The 13,880-nt window shown below is 42.7% G+C and overlaps 1 protein-coding gene across 1 annotated transcript; it reads right to left on the bottom strand.

Annotated features, from left to right (window-relative positions):
• Positions 1-1,418: 1,418 nt before the first annotated feature.
• Positions 1,419-12,599, bottom strand: NR1H3 (nuclear receptor subfamily 1, group H, member 3). The gene is made up of 8 exons (XM_010184985.1): positions 12,338-12,599; positions 9,106-9,372; positions 6,206-6,414; positions 5,776-5,955; positions 5,278-5,377; positions 3,631-3,744; positions 2,704-2,798; positions 1,419-2,299 (listed from the first exon to the last, which is right to left on the bottom strand). Exons 1-8 carry the CDS (start codon positions 12,453-12,455, stop codon positions 2,153-2,155), a joined length of 1,230 nt encoding a protein of 409 aa, XP_010183287.1. The 5' UTR covers positions 12,456-12,599; the 3' UTR covers positions 1,419-2,152.
• Positions 12,600-13,880: the final 1,281 nt, after the last annotated feature.

The following is a 13,880-nucleotide window of genomic DNA, read 5'->3' as shown; positions in this document are numbered from 1 at the left end:
CAGCCACTGGACTGCTCTTTCAATTTTGGTGAGCCACGATATGCAGAAAATGGAGTAGTGCGCATGAAATAAAGAGGTTTAATTTGGAATGTAGCTGTACAAATCAAGGTGAGGTGTGTATGAATAATTCATGGTCTCCATGATGTGCACTTAACCCACTTAACCTATTTGCCAGCTCTGATGCACAGCAAGGTGCGTAACAAGCTAAAATCTCATACTAGAGGCCCAAAGAAACTGCCTGGGGTTGCACTGCTCTTTCTTTTTCACCACTTCTTCCCTCTCCCCAGCCTCTGTACTCATTTTTGTCTCGGCTTTAAGCTTGTTACATCAAGAACTTATTCCACCCTCCTCCAGTCTAATGACAGCACAGAGAATGTAAAAATCCTGTATTAGGCTTTATTCTTTTATATAAACATTAACATTTCTCAAACAGATTAGTTAAAAATACAGATTTAAACAAGAATTTCTGCAATTGCAATGAGTTATAAAAAACAACAGATTATTTTACAGATTGTTACAAGTGCTTTACAAAGGTGCAGAGTGAAGGCCAGTGGCAGGGGACCAACCTCAAGTGCAAAATGGACACGATACCCTCACCACGGGCATAGCGCTCAGATACACAGCCAAAAAAAAAAACCCAACCAAAAAACAAACAAACAAAAAAAGAGCCATGTGAACCTAGGCTCTTGGGATGCTCACCGGGCAAGCAAACATAGACCCCTATGACAGAGAAGACTTATGAGACCAAGCTACCAGGATACTTAAGGTTACATCTCTGAGATCAGCCATAAGATGTTGTTTCTTGGAAAATAAGGAACATGGTTTAGAAATAGTATATTTCTCTTCTGTCAGACAAAATATTGCTGTAAATCCTAGAATACTTATAGATGCAGATACTTAAGAACTTAGGGCATAAATCCAGTGTGGACCTGACAGTGCCCGAAGTGAAGAAAGGATACAAGACTGTCCTTCTAAAGCAGTTGGCACTCCTCGTACAGGAGGGATCTCCATAACCCATGACCATGACTAAAACCTTGAGCAAGTACCTTGGAAAGACTTTGGCAAAAGGAAGAAGACACAAGTGGATCTGCTCACAACCAATATTCCTGCAGCCCATGATCTGAGAGTTGTGCAGCCCATAGCTTGCGCAATGCCCACGTATTTGACTAAATGCAGTGTGTCCTCTCTCCTTGGCCAATACATCTTCACACCCACCTTGAGACACATGCCACATGCTCCAGATTCTTGGAAGTTTTTGAGATCCTTCCACCATACCTACCTAGCCGAGGTACCAGTCCTTCCCACCTATCTCTCTTCTATTCCATCCCTTAAGAGAAAATCTATGCTCTGATTCGCTTCTAACTAAAGTTTTCCAGCTGCTAGCAAATCAAAAGTAAAGTGAACTGCAATGTATTACATTAAAAAAAAATGCACTGATTTCTGCCTGACATCTTTCTGATGTACAAATGTTCCCTACCCAGAGGGCCTTCCTGTTAGACAAAGGGCACTACACATGAGAGGAATCCTTTCTCCAAAGGAGGGCCAGAATGAAAGGGCAGCTCTAGAGATGAAGTCTCATAATAAAGAAATAACAGCTACTTCTCTTGGAATCGTTGTAAAGGGCAGCACATACAAGAGATTTTATTTATAGGAAACCCAGTGAAACCCCTAGAACATCCACATTGACTTCCCTGAGCTCCTCAGATCCAGGTACACTGGGGACCCTGCAGAAGCCTTTTGAGCTGGGTTACTCTCAATAGAGAGGGTTTGGCAAGTTCCTGCAAATTTATTTTCATAATCAACAAGAGAGGAGAGGATCAATGGGCAAACCCTCAAGGACATGCTTAGAGAACAGAAAGGCTCTGAAGAAAGAGGTGTACATGTCTGGGGGGAAGGTCTTCATTTCTACCGTTTTCAGATGTTTCACGTTATAACTTTGGGGTACGGGCACTACATTGAAACTAACCCCCCCCCCATCTGATCTACCTCAGCTCTCCTGCACAGTCTCAAGACAACACTGAAACTCCAGGCTCATCACTCCCTGCACTGCCTAGCCCAGAGTCCAGTGCTTTGGAGAGGGGAGGCTGGCTTCTCGTTAGCAAGGACTGAAGATGGCATTACATCGGTATGTCAGCGCCCTGGGAGCATGCAGTCACTCATGCACATCCCAGATTTCTGAGAGCAGGGGAGGGAGTTTCTTGTCCTGCAGCCGAAGGGCGAACACCTGTTCAGAGTGGACACTACTTAGTGTCCGAAGACTGACCAACTTCATTAACATCCGTGGAAACATCAGGCGGTCCTGCAGAGTCAGACAAACAGACAGCTGTTAGTAAAGTCACACGAAAACTTTATTAAAAAACAAATTATTGCACTAGGTGATGCATTGTAATCACAATCCTGACTTCCTCCAAAGTAGACTTTCTCCAGGAGCAGCAGCGTGGAGGAGGAACACAAATAATCACACCAAGTTCCAAAACTGCAGATTTTCCAAGCTGGCTAAACCATGGAATACGAAACAGGACAGCAGGCTGTGGCTGCTCCCAGATCCCACATTTACAGTTGCTAACAAACAGCCACAGAAGGGAAGAGCATGACCATACCAGCTGCAAGAGACCTGTCACATACAGTACTGCAGGAACCGTGTCTGCATAAGTACAAAATCAGTTTGTATCATGGCTGGGGATGTTCTGGTCAGGCACTTACATTTGGTCTGTTGATGCAAATGTATGAATGAAGGGCTTCCACATAGGTGTGCTGCAGCCGCTCCACCAGGGACTGGTCCTGCACATTCGGTCGGTCTGCCAAAAAGCAGATTAGAAGTAAGCAGATCACCACAGGCAGCTTCACTGGACTTGACATCCCTGCCTAACTCCAGTCCCTCAGTATGCTCTCTCCCCAGAACTGCATCTAGCATTCACCTATCACAGCTGGGAAAGTCATACATGACTGCAGCAGCTATGTAAGTCTTCTGTAACTGTTCTTTCTCAGTCATGTCTACCCACACATGGGGATTCCAATCTGACTCCTGCAGAGGTGGAAGGTTAGAGAGACCAAAGAGCACTATATTTGTGTGTTTGGTCTCACATTCCTGTCCCAGTGAAGATAAGAAGCTAACCATTCAGGAGGGAATGGGAAAGTCTCTCCAGCAGCTGAGCCAGTTAGAAAACAGGAACAATTTAAAAAAAATAATAAAAAAATCATCTTTCAGGTCACAAGACAGAAAACAGAAGATTAAAGGTGGCTACTTTTCAAAGCTCTCTCCTGGCCCAGGGCGACACTGATCTCATGCCCAGAGTGCCTGTACTTGGCCACAAGATGTCACTCGTGCCACCTGCCCTGTTCCACACAGTGGTCGTGCCAGGTGCATTATCAGAACAGTAAATCAGCAATTTCTAAATGAGTAATATTGGCTGATTTTGCTATACAGCTTTCCAGCAGTGGGGAATCTGATTTCCTCTGGAGGTGGCACTAGAAAATTCAGAATATAATGAACACCCAAAGCATGCTCCCTTTATCACTAAACCCTTTACACTCTCTAGTACTCCTCTTCAGCTTGTGACCTTCCTTAACTCCACTTTCTTTGCCTTCTGACTCACTGCTGTAGCTCTTCAGATCTCCCTGGATTTTTACCTGCAGAGAAAATGTTGATGGCAATTAAAAGTGCATATTCAGCATCGTTGAGCTGTAGCTCATTCATTCCCTTTGAGAACTCAAAGATGGGGTTAATGAACTCAAACTGCAGACCTGCAATAGAGAACAAGGTGAGGCAACTCTCTCTCCCCTTCCCTCTCACAGAATAAGCTGTCAGAAACCCACCACAGTATGCCATGGAGTGGAGAGGACAGGCAGGCAAGGAAAATCCCTTACATTGTGTTCCAAGTGTGGCTGAAACCTCCCTTTACATCCCACCACTACTGGTGAGCACCAGCAGTGGTTAAGGAGTCAGGCTCTAACTGTTAAATTATACCATTTCTGGCTTTTCTTAGAGCCTTAAATGCCCTACAGCACATTACTAGGCAACAGCTAAAGGAACACGACATCAACTATCAGATCTAAGTCTGTAAAAAGGTCAGAAGCCTGCAAGTATATTATCTACACTTTCCACTCTCACACCATCACCTCCTTCAAACCCAGCAACCCTCTTGCTTTTAAAGAAAGCTTTAATCCCATGCTACAGATTCATCTGAAGTCCATCTCAGCTGAAAACATATAGTTCTAAAAAGTCTCAACTATGCCATTTCCTTAAGCTCAAAAAGCTGGGAGAGTTGAGGCAGAGCGTGACTTGGGCTTCCAATCACCTCCTTTGACAAATGTAGTCAGGCAGAGATACGTTGTTATTTATTGTTGTAACATATAGAGGGCACAGCCGAATCGGCTCTTTGTGCTACGTGCTATACGATCACGCCGAAAACTGTAGGACTTTCCCCCAGAACATCATCCAAGTTTCTAATTTCCTGCAGTACAACTGCATTAGAGAAGACTGAACAAGAGGAACGGAAGCTTTCTGCGTGCTTGCTTTCTGCCTTCCTAATAATCTGAAGAAAAGGCTACCAGGAAGAGTGTCAAAGAGGAATTGCATATACAAGTCATCTCAAATATAAATGGTTAAATAGCTACCCACAGAATAAATAAATAAATAAGTTACATGAAGAACAGCCAAAGTCTCTCTTTCAGAAATGCTGAATATACAGACGTCCTGTTACTTCATCTGAAATTAGAGACACTTGTCGCTCCTGGAAAAACAGACTTCAGAAATCACATCACCACAGACCATTGTATACTGAGCTGATGAGACATCTGAAGCACTCTGCAGGGACCTTCAGTGCACAATACAGACTTCATATCAACTGAAATGTAATCACACTAGCATCATCACTCAAAGCATATCTAGATTAGCAAGTGAAATATCTGCAAAGCAGAGAAGACTGGGGTTTGATTTGTTGTGATCTGATACAGCTCTAAGATGTCCATGTCAGATGTCTACCAGCAAGGCAGCTCACACCAGCTGCTAGCCCTAGGTGCAGGCTTACAGCAAGATTTTCATGCTGTAAGAGTCCAAACTTTCCAAAGCAAGTTCACACCTAAAAAACTGAGCTACTATTACCTGTTAAAAGCAAAAAATGGTTTATGGGGCTATTGGTCTGGTCCTGTTCTAAACATCTCACCTGACTTCAGTTTTAAGGCCCCACATATTATTTCCAGCAGCCAGCATTAAAAAGGAAAAGATGAAAGAACACAAGACACAGGAAAGGAAGAAACACCTGTCTAATGTATCACCTGCTTTGGCGAAGTCATCCCGATTATAGCTTAGGTCCTTAAGAAAGGTGATGCTCTCAATCTCTGGATTGTAGCGCCGTGATGTCTCCAGCAACATCACCTGAAACCAGAAGTAGATATACTTGATTTGAAAACACAGAAGAACATTAAAAGATCGATAATTTGCTGAGTGTTAGAGAAAAAACAAAACCAAAACCAACAACAAACACCCTTCCAAGCAGGTTCTCTCAGAGTGCTTAAAAATTCCAAGGTAAATTCTGCTGCATCTTTTGCGGTGCCTGTTTCTGGGGAAGATACCTGCTTACCACTACCAAGGCTCTTGCCCCATTCTCCTCCATGACCCTTTGCCAGCATAGCCTGGCACTGCAGTAATGGTCCCATAGCTGGGGTCCTTCAGCCTGCCATTCCCATAAAAAAGGATGGAACCAGTTCTCCAGGTGGGTACTCCAAATTCTTTCATCTCTGCTACTATGAATTGTGGTGGAGCCAAACCCTCACCTCTATGGTAGATGTCTTCAATAAAGCAATCTGATCTTCCCTGGTGAGCTCCAGGAAGCCAGGTAGTTGCTTGGCAAAGTCCACAATCTCTTGCACAGAGATAATTGCAAGTTCTGTAAAGTGAGCAAAACGCTGCTGCCTTGCTTCACGGTTATTCGGGTCAGGAACCTGGGGCCACGGCTGTGGGAACGGGAAGAGACAGAGGATGTATGTGAAAGATGGAGTCAGGGCAGAAAGATGACAAGATGAACAAAGAAAAAAAAAAAGAGACACATTGGAACATCATCCTTTGCTATTCTTTACAGAATTTTGGCCCACACATACAGTGCCTAAAGCTAGAGTATCTCTAATCTCCCAAACAGTTTACCCACAACCCCAACTCCCCAAACTTCACTTTTTCTTATTTTGAGTTCACTGGTAGAATTTTTACCGTCACTTTGAGCCTGTCTGTGAATGAGCGCTGGTTGCACTGCTGCTGAGCAGCCACAAGCTTTTTAATCATGCTCAACTGTTCAGGTGTCAGTTTGTGGGAAGGGCTTGGCGAATTTGGAGGGTTTGGGCGCACCACGACTGTCCGAGCCTGATCATCTTCCTGCTTCTTCAGTTTCTTCAGTTGGATCTGTTCTTCAGACAAAACATCTAAAGCAGGAATAGCCAGAGACCAATCATGACAAAGAAGCACACTGGAAACCACACTAAACACAGAGTAACATGCAGTGGAAAGACAGGCAGAGATCACAGCTGCCTGTACCCGGTGTATCAGAGTGTACACAATGTAAACAGCAGACAGTGATATTTATAATTTGTTTCTCCCTGTTTTCCCCACTTTAAGTAATTCTAAAATTAACAGCTTGTGTCATTTCATCTTCTTCTTAAGAGGCCAGACTCAGTACTGGATGGAGTTCAAGAGTGAAAGGACAATTTTCTACACAGCCCACCTGCAGCAGACTGCTGCAGTACTAACTTACCACAGGATGAATAATGAAAGAATAGCTTTGCATAAAACGTATTGACTGCAAGTACTACTTCAGCAGCAGGGCTAGAAGCCTTCTTCAGTCGTGAAGTCAAAGGATATGTCATTTAGATGTAACATTTTAAGGACTAAAACAACTTGGAGGCATGTGTTGTGAAACATCTTATTGGACTGACTGCTCATTAATTTAAATACAAAAACCTGTTAACAGCCTGTAACTGAGTTAACTTAAGAATTCACTGATTTGGATGTAGTCGAGGTTTGTTGTTTCTTTAAGTCAAATCTGCAAAAACTATTTGCAAGTTGCATCCAAAAAAAAGGAAACTACCAGACATTACCTGGATTCAAGGATTATCTTCAAGAGACTCATCCTGTGAGTTAGTGATGAATGAACAAAAAGCAGAAAAGAGACTGATTGCAAAAAAACCACCGTCCTTATCTTCAGGAACAAAGACTAAAAAAAAAATAAAGCTTGACTTTGTAATCAAGATGTTAAAAGTGCTGAAATATTCTTTGGCCATTTTTTTATGCACAGATAACAAGGAAACATATCTGCTACACAGGAAGGCAGGCCCCAGAACTGAACACGTACATATTTGCACTTCTCAAAAGAATCATGTGAACATGAAGACAAGAAATGGAGAGGTATCATGAGAGATCATTCCAAAATGGACAGTCCACAGGAAGATGAAGAACACAGCACATTCAAGCTGAGAGTAACCTTTATCTCCAACTTCCAACAGTGAGGATGCACGCATAGGTATACACGCGCTCAAAAATTACAATTTTAACAGAAAAGACATTCAGTGCAATTAACAAATTAAGAAGGATCTGTAAGACTAGAGAATGCTAACCGCAGCGTTAGTTTAAGAAGGGAAGTAATTGATCCAAGCAATTACAGTCCCTCATCTTGGGACTCGGATGCACAAAGAATTTATAGCCGAGTAACAAGTTACCAGATACTACTGAATCTTGGAAACTGCCTATGTGCAAGCTTCCACACCATGCTTAATTCACAGCAATCCAAGTTGCTTGGTTTGCCATGAAGGAACAATTTAATCTCATGGTTCACAGTGGCTGAAGAACAATAAACTGGCCATGAATAACTTCAGTCTGGGAATTAGAAGAATGTTTCCAATAATTAGTAGAGGGAAGTTCTGGAATGACCTTCCAAGTGAAACAGCTGGAAGAAAAAAACCCCTCCGTTTCTCTAAAGATTAACTACGTGAATTTTTAGTGGGGATTACAGTGCTGACAAGAGTGGCCAACAACCTGAAGATCCCTTTTGGCCTAATTTTCCTGAGCTGTCTTCAACATAAGACAATGAGTAACTGCAGAAACACACGGAGGCTTCTCTAGTATCCACCTGCAACAGAAGAGTAGAAAAGTGGACAGGTAGGCTTGCTACATAGCTCTTCAAATACATCTGCTTTGTAGCTCTCAGGAGCAGGAGGAAATGGGGCAAAGACAGCATACCTAATGCTGATACAAACTAGTGTGACAAAGATATTGATTACATATGTTAGGTGTGCAGTGTTTCACTTTGGAAAAAAAAAAAACGAACAGCATGTTTCCTCGGTGCAGCTCAGTGGGACTTACTTTTTGGAGAAGTATTTTTATAAGATGTTTCTAAAATACCCTCTGTTTCTCACTGTTTTGGGTACTGGATATCAGAAAAGGAGACTTCACATAGCTTTAACATTAACCAAGCATCCATTCAGTCACTCTTGCACAGCAAAGGGATGAAACTCAGATGCCTTGGCCAAGGAGGGCTGTTCCTGGTATGTGAGCAGGAACATTGTAGAACATTCAGAAACAGCAGCCTTTTGGCTCATTTGAGAAAAACAGCAGAGTTCACTAAAGGGAACAACGAGATCGGGTCTGCACAAGCACAGCTGCAGTACTGTGGTGCTGCCCTTGGCCTCTGTCTCAAGCCCACAGCACAAGGCAAAAGGAAGTGCCTGTTGTTCAAGGAGTGTGGTGATCAACCTTGCAGTCCTTATGACAAAGCAGACCGAAGCCCAAGTTTACTGATGCAGTTGACAGCCTACTGAAGAATGTGTAAATCTTAGTTGTGCGTCTTTCCCCTATTCCACAAGCTCTCACAAGCAATACAGCAGGGCTGGGGCTCTCAGCACACCAGTGGTGCTCACCAACAGCCTCGAGTCTCCACGTGATTCCTGCTAAGCTCTCAGTGACCTCCCACACACATTTCAGCATGCAGCCTGCATGGCTTACGTGTGACCCACAAGCACTCACACTGCCCCATTCCTTACACCCATCTGCCCTCAGCCCTCCCCACATCCCTCCTGTCCCAGCGCCACAGTGCTCCTGCCAGCACTATTTCCTGCACTCACACTGCTCCCGCATCCCTGCCTCCTGGCACTTGCGCAGCCGGCACTTCTGACACTTGCGGCGCATGTACATGTCCATCTCGCACTTGCCGCCGTTCTTGCAGACATACTGTGCACCCTTGATGACACTGCGGCGGAAGAAGCCCTTGCAGCCTTCACAGCTCAGCACGTTGTAGTGGAAGCCAGAGGCCTTGTCCCCACACACGCTGCACACTTCATTTCCCAGCATCTTAGGAGCTGGGCCCTTCTTCCGCTTCAGGGGGGGATTTTCTACCAAAACAGTACCAAGGAAAAGGAAAACAAAGAAAAGAAAACAAAATCCACACACGTGAGAGAAGCATGGTGTTTGCAGCTGACTGTCTCATTCCTCACAATAACCAGTATCCTCACTCAAACCCACTACCTCCCAAACACACGAATGAAAAGATCAAGCCTCCCGTTTCACAGACTCTCCTTCTAGGCAAGCATATCTTCTGCAACAAACCAACTATTGACATAATCTAAACCATTTCACCTCAACTATATAAAGCAGATACAACTTTACATTTGTTCTCCTCCAATATAGGTTAAAAGAGCTAAAACACACTCATGCCAGGTATCCGTTCTGCACTTTCCATCGCAGGAGTGACAGTTAAGTTACCAATGGGAGAAAGCACTGCAGAAAAGTTGAGCTGAAAACCAAGACTGTGCAGAAGGTAATTTTCTTCAGAATTCAGTTCTATTCTCCGCCATACTCATGAGCAAGGATAAAGAAAAATGGCTCAGCAGTCAATCACAAAAAAACAGTGCTAAAACTGTGACCATACGAAAAGCAAACTGAGTGGGCAATCCCTGCAACTGCATCACCTAGGGAAACTGTCAAGACAGAAGACTGCAACATCATGGAGTTAGGGGCAATATGCAGGCAAGGAGCGCGCTGCACAAGCCCTGTGAACCTTTGGAACCCTGAAGCCATCATTACTTTTTGAAGAAGAGTGCTCCTCCCTCCTAAAACTGAAGCACTCTCATACTGACAGTTCATTTACTAAACCTTGTTATTCCATCTGAAACACAGGGCATTTGCTACTGCCTTATATTTTGGATGGTCTTGTGCAGCAGCTCCCAGTTCCTCCTATGTTATTCCGATGGATCTTAATCCTATCACTGGCTGTGCATTCTGAAAACGTCTTTGGTCTACTCCAACACATCTCACCTTAAGCATTCCAGCCAAATGCTTGCCAATATTATTTGTGCGTTCCCTCCCTATTAGCTATCTTTCTCTTCATTTCATGTAATTCTAGCCATGTTGACATCTGACATCTTCTGCATAGCCATAGTGCAAGTATTTTTCTGTATATCAGATATTATAGATTCTTCTACAGGAGCTATTCATAAAGATTACAAACAGCATGTCCTGATAAATTACTAGATTAAGTTTAGATACGCCTGGAAAACCTTTACACTGGAGTTAATTCAAAGGTTTTGGTTTGCAGGACAAGGCTGCTGCATTTCCCAGTCACCATTAGGGTTACAATGGCATGTTTCATTTTCATACAGTGGTTCTAATACTTCTATCTTTACTCACAGTTACATTTACTATTCTGCTCAAGTTCCTGAAATGGTAAAAGGTTTTAGGTCAGTCCCAGAAATTATTATTACTGTTCTTTGCTACCTATTGGTTTTCATAGTCTTAAGTATATTGGTGTTGATTTTCAATCCCATTGACTTTACAGAGATCTGGAGGTCACTCATTTTGGCCTGCACTTATCATTGCAGATTGCACAGCAGGAAAATGTCACCAGAAAGGTTAAGTCTCTAATATTGCCCTCTCTTGTTCTGCTGTATTCATCTTCACACAATCTATTACCAAGAGGAATTATGCAATGCCTACAGTTACTTCAGGTTACTCAGTCTGCCGCTGCATGTGTGTTAACTTTGTGTAACAACTTTGTGGAAGCCTCAAATTATGTTCATATGTTTGAGGGACAGCAGAGTAATTCAATGGATCTCTTCAAGAAGTTACTAAGCATCTGACAACCATTCCTGTGACTGTTTTATTGAGACAGACAAGCTTATTCTTTGATCTATGCAAATTACTTTACATCTCTGAACATTAGCTGTTTTAGTTACGGAGCTTATTATTGGCATTTTCTGTGGTCAAAGATAACACAGAAATAATTTGAGAGGTGTCAAGCATGAATGCCACTTCTGCACCTCTAGGTCTCATTAGGGTCCTCCTTCTTCGGTAGATTCCCTATTTAATTTTCCCCCCCCCTCACTTTCTGTGGCTTTTTTTCTTGCATTTTTGTAAGGCATTTATCAATTGTCATCTTTTCTTATTTTCCTGTCCTTAAATCTGTTTTAAGGACATTTATTGGTAACACCTCTTCACCTTTCAATTACTCTATCTATTTCTACTCTACTCAAGAGTCCTAGGTCAATGTTCAGATAACCTCTTCTTTTTACATCAGGGACTGCCCATTGCCTCACTATTCAACAAATAAATGTAGTTGTCATATTTTCATCAAGTTGCTGATACTACGCTGGACACCTTACTTGTGTTTTCCTTTTTTCCTGTTGCCCATCCAGAGATGTTATGTCTTCTTACTGTCTGAAAGTGTAGGATTGTGTGTATCAGCAGCAACAGTCTGAAAGTGTAGGATTGTGTGTATCAGCAGCAAATGTAACTGCAAAATCTCAGTTCTATTTTACCATACTCTCAATCTCTGTTCTTTGTGGAGGATTACTCTAAGTTTGATTCTGCTGCCTGTCTTCTTTTTTTATGCCATGTAGCTTCAGAATATCATGGAATAACATAACACCATGTTTAATTATTGTGGACACATACATTCCAGAAAAAGAAATGTGTAAAAAAAACCTTCTACTGCCTTTCCATTATATGAATCTGCAAGGCCCTATTGTTTCTTTGCATCACTAATCCTTGTTGGATTGTGACCTGTGATAAAGCTTCATTGTTCAGCAGCTTTTAATAAGGCTAACAAAAATAAATTAATTTTACTGCCATGGACCTACTCTCTAGAAAGTTAAATAAGAAAAATATTCAACGCCTTTATCACCCGGATAAATCCGGTCATCTTCAACTATCAATAACTGCTTCTATTCTTAGAGATTCTCTCCAAGTGCCACAACCACAGCAGAACTCACCCTAAAATTTCACCAGAATATCAATTCCGCTTGCAGCTGAAAGAATGGAGACCCTTTAGCTTGCATGGATTTAGAAAGAATTTTTCCATACCTGCATGCTCAGGGGGGTTCTCTGAGCCAGGGAAGAGCGAAAGCCCTTCCTCCTCCATCTCAAATACACTTGCCACCCTCTTCCCATGATCCTGTGTGCTGAGTTGAGTGGGACCCATGGAGGCCACACAGGAAGGGGTCACTATAATCTCATCGTTGCAGCATTGTTACCGCTGTGTAAGGGGCTGCAGGTGTCTTCTTTCAAGGTCTTTACCTTCTCTCTGCTACAGAAAGCCAGAAAGGAAGTACCTGTGGGGAAGGAAAGAAAAAAAAAAGGATGCAAAACAGGCAAGAGTTCAACTACTGAGGCTATTAACTCCCCAAATCTATTACAATCTGCATCACAAGCAAGCTTCAAGATATTTATTAAAAGCAACAATTAACTTGGTTTTATCAATGTTTATTCTCACAGTATTTTAACAAACTGTAGTAAAAGGTACAAGATTAGTACACCCAGGCACAAAACTGCCTTTTATGGCTAAAATATTTATCAAAGCAAGTCTTCATTACTGCTAACACCACCAGGAGACTTCAGTCCTGACCTCTCCAAGTGTGTAAGAGGGAAATTCCAGGCTTCACAACCAGCAGCCTTTGTTAGATTCTAGTAACAAATAGCTCATTGCTGCCAGCTGCCCTGGATTCTGTGGCATGTACTGCAGAGCACACAGAAAATTGTGAAAGACAATTTTGATACAATGATTCAGCAAAGACTACAAAACACTGAATTTCCCTATTAATATCAGTAGCCAAAGGCTGTGCCAAAGACCAACGATGTGTCAAAGATGAAGATGACAAATCCTCCCCTCATCTGCAGGAAGAAACTGAAAGCCACCATCATACCTACAGGAAATGACCATTACACCACCCTCAGGAAATAGATTCACCACCAACCTTCTGAGGATACCCTTTTCTGGAGCCTGGAAACCCTACTGAAAAGCATCTTTATTGCACAGCACTAACTCCACTACAGATCTTGAACCTGGAAAGTGAATCTAGTATCTTTTTTCAAGAAGCCCCACTTGCACAAAAATGGCCTTACTGGTTTGATTGCACTGACTTAGTGAAACTGATGCAAACTGCTAATGTAAACACCCCTAATCTGATTGAACATGCATTTCATCAGTTGATCTTAACTCAGTGATCTACCAATGCAAGCTAAAGGGATTAACTGATTTAAAAAGCAACTACTTTAAAGGCCTGCACCAGTTTAACTTGAGTGATTAAGTTCAGGATTCAAAGCCTGCCACTCTCTTCAAGACAGGAGGTGACAAAGAGCTGTACAGCAGCCCACATACAAAAGCATCAAGTAAGCAGGGGGACACCTCACACACCGCAGTGCTGACTGTGAAGAGGCAGAGGACCACAGTCCCAAGTCTCTTCTTCCTTCCTGGGTATTTGGACGAGACAGTGCAACTTTTCTTAGAATGGCAAAGATAAAAGCAATACTTCCACAAACCACCCCTCTCCCAGTACTCTGAAACAGTCATCAAGTATAAATGCAGTCATATGCTCCTGCCATCTCCCATTACACTGTGAGAGGTAAC

The sequence above is a fragment of the Mesitornis unicolor genome, unplaced genomic scaffold, assembly GCF_000695765.1.
Source record: "Mesitornis unicolor isolate BGI_N332 unplaced genomic scaffold, ASM69576v1 scaffold2755, whole genome shotgun sequence".
Taxonomy (NCBI): domain Eukaryota; kingdom Metazoa; phylum Chordata; class Aves; order Mesitornithiformes; family Mesitornithidae; genus Mesitornis; species Mesitornis unicolor.
The sequence above is the reverse complement of the archived record's forward strand: the minus strand, read 5'-3'. Positions and strand labels throughout refer to the sequence as shown.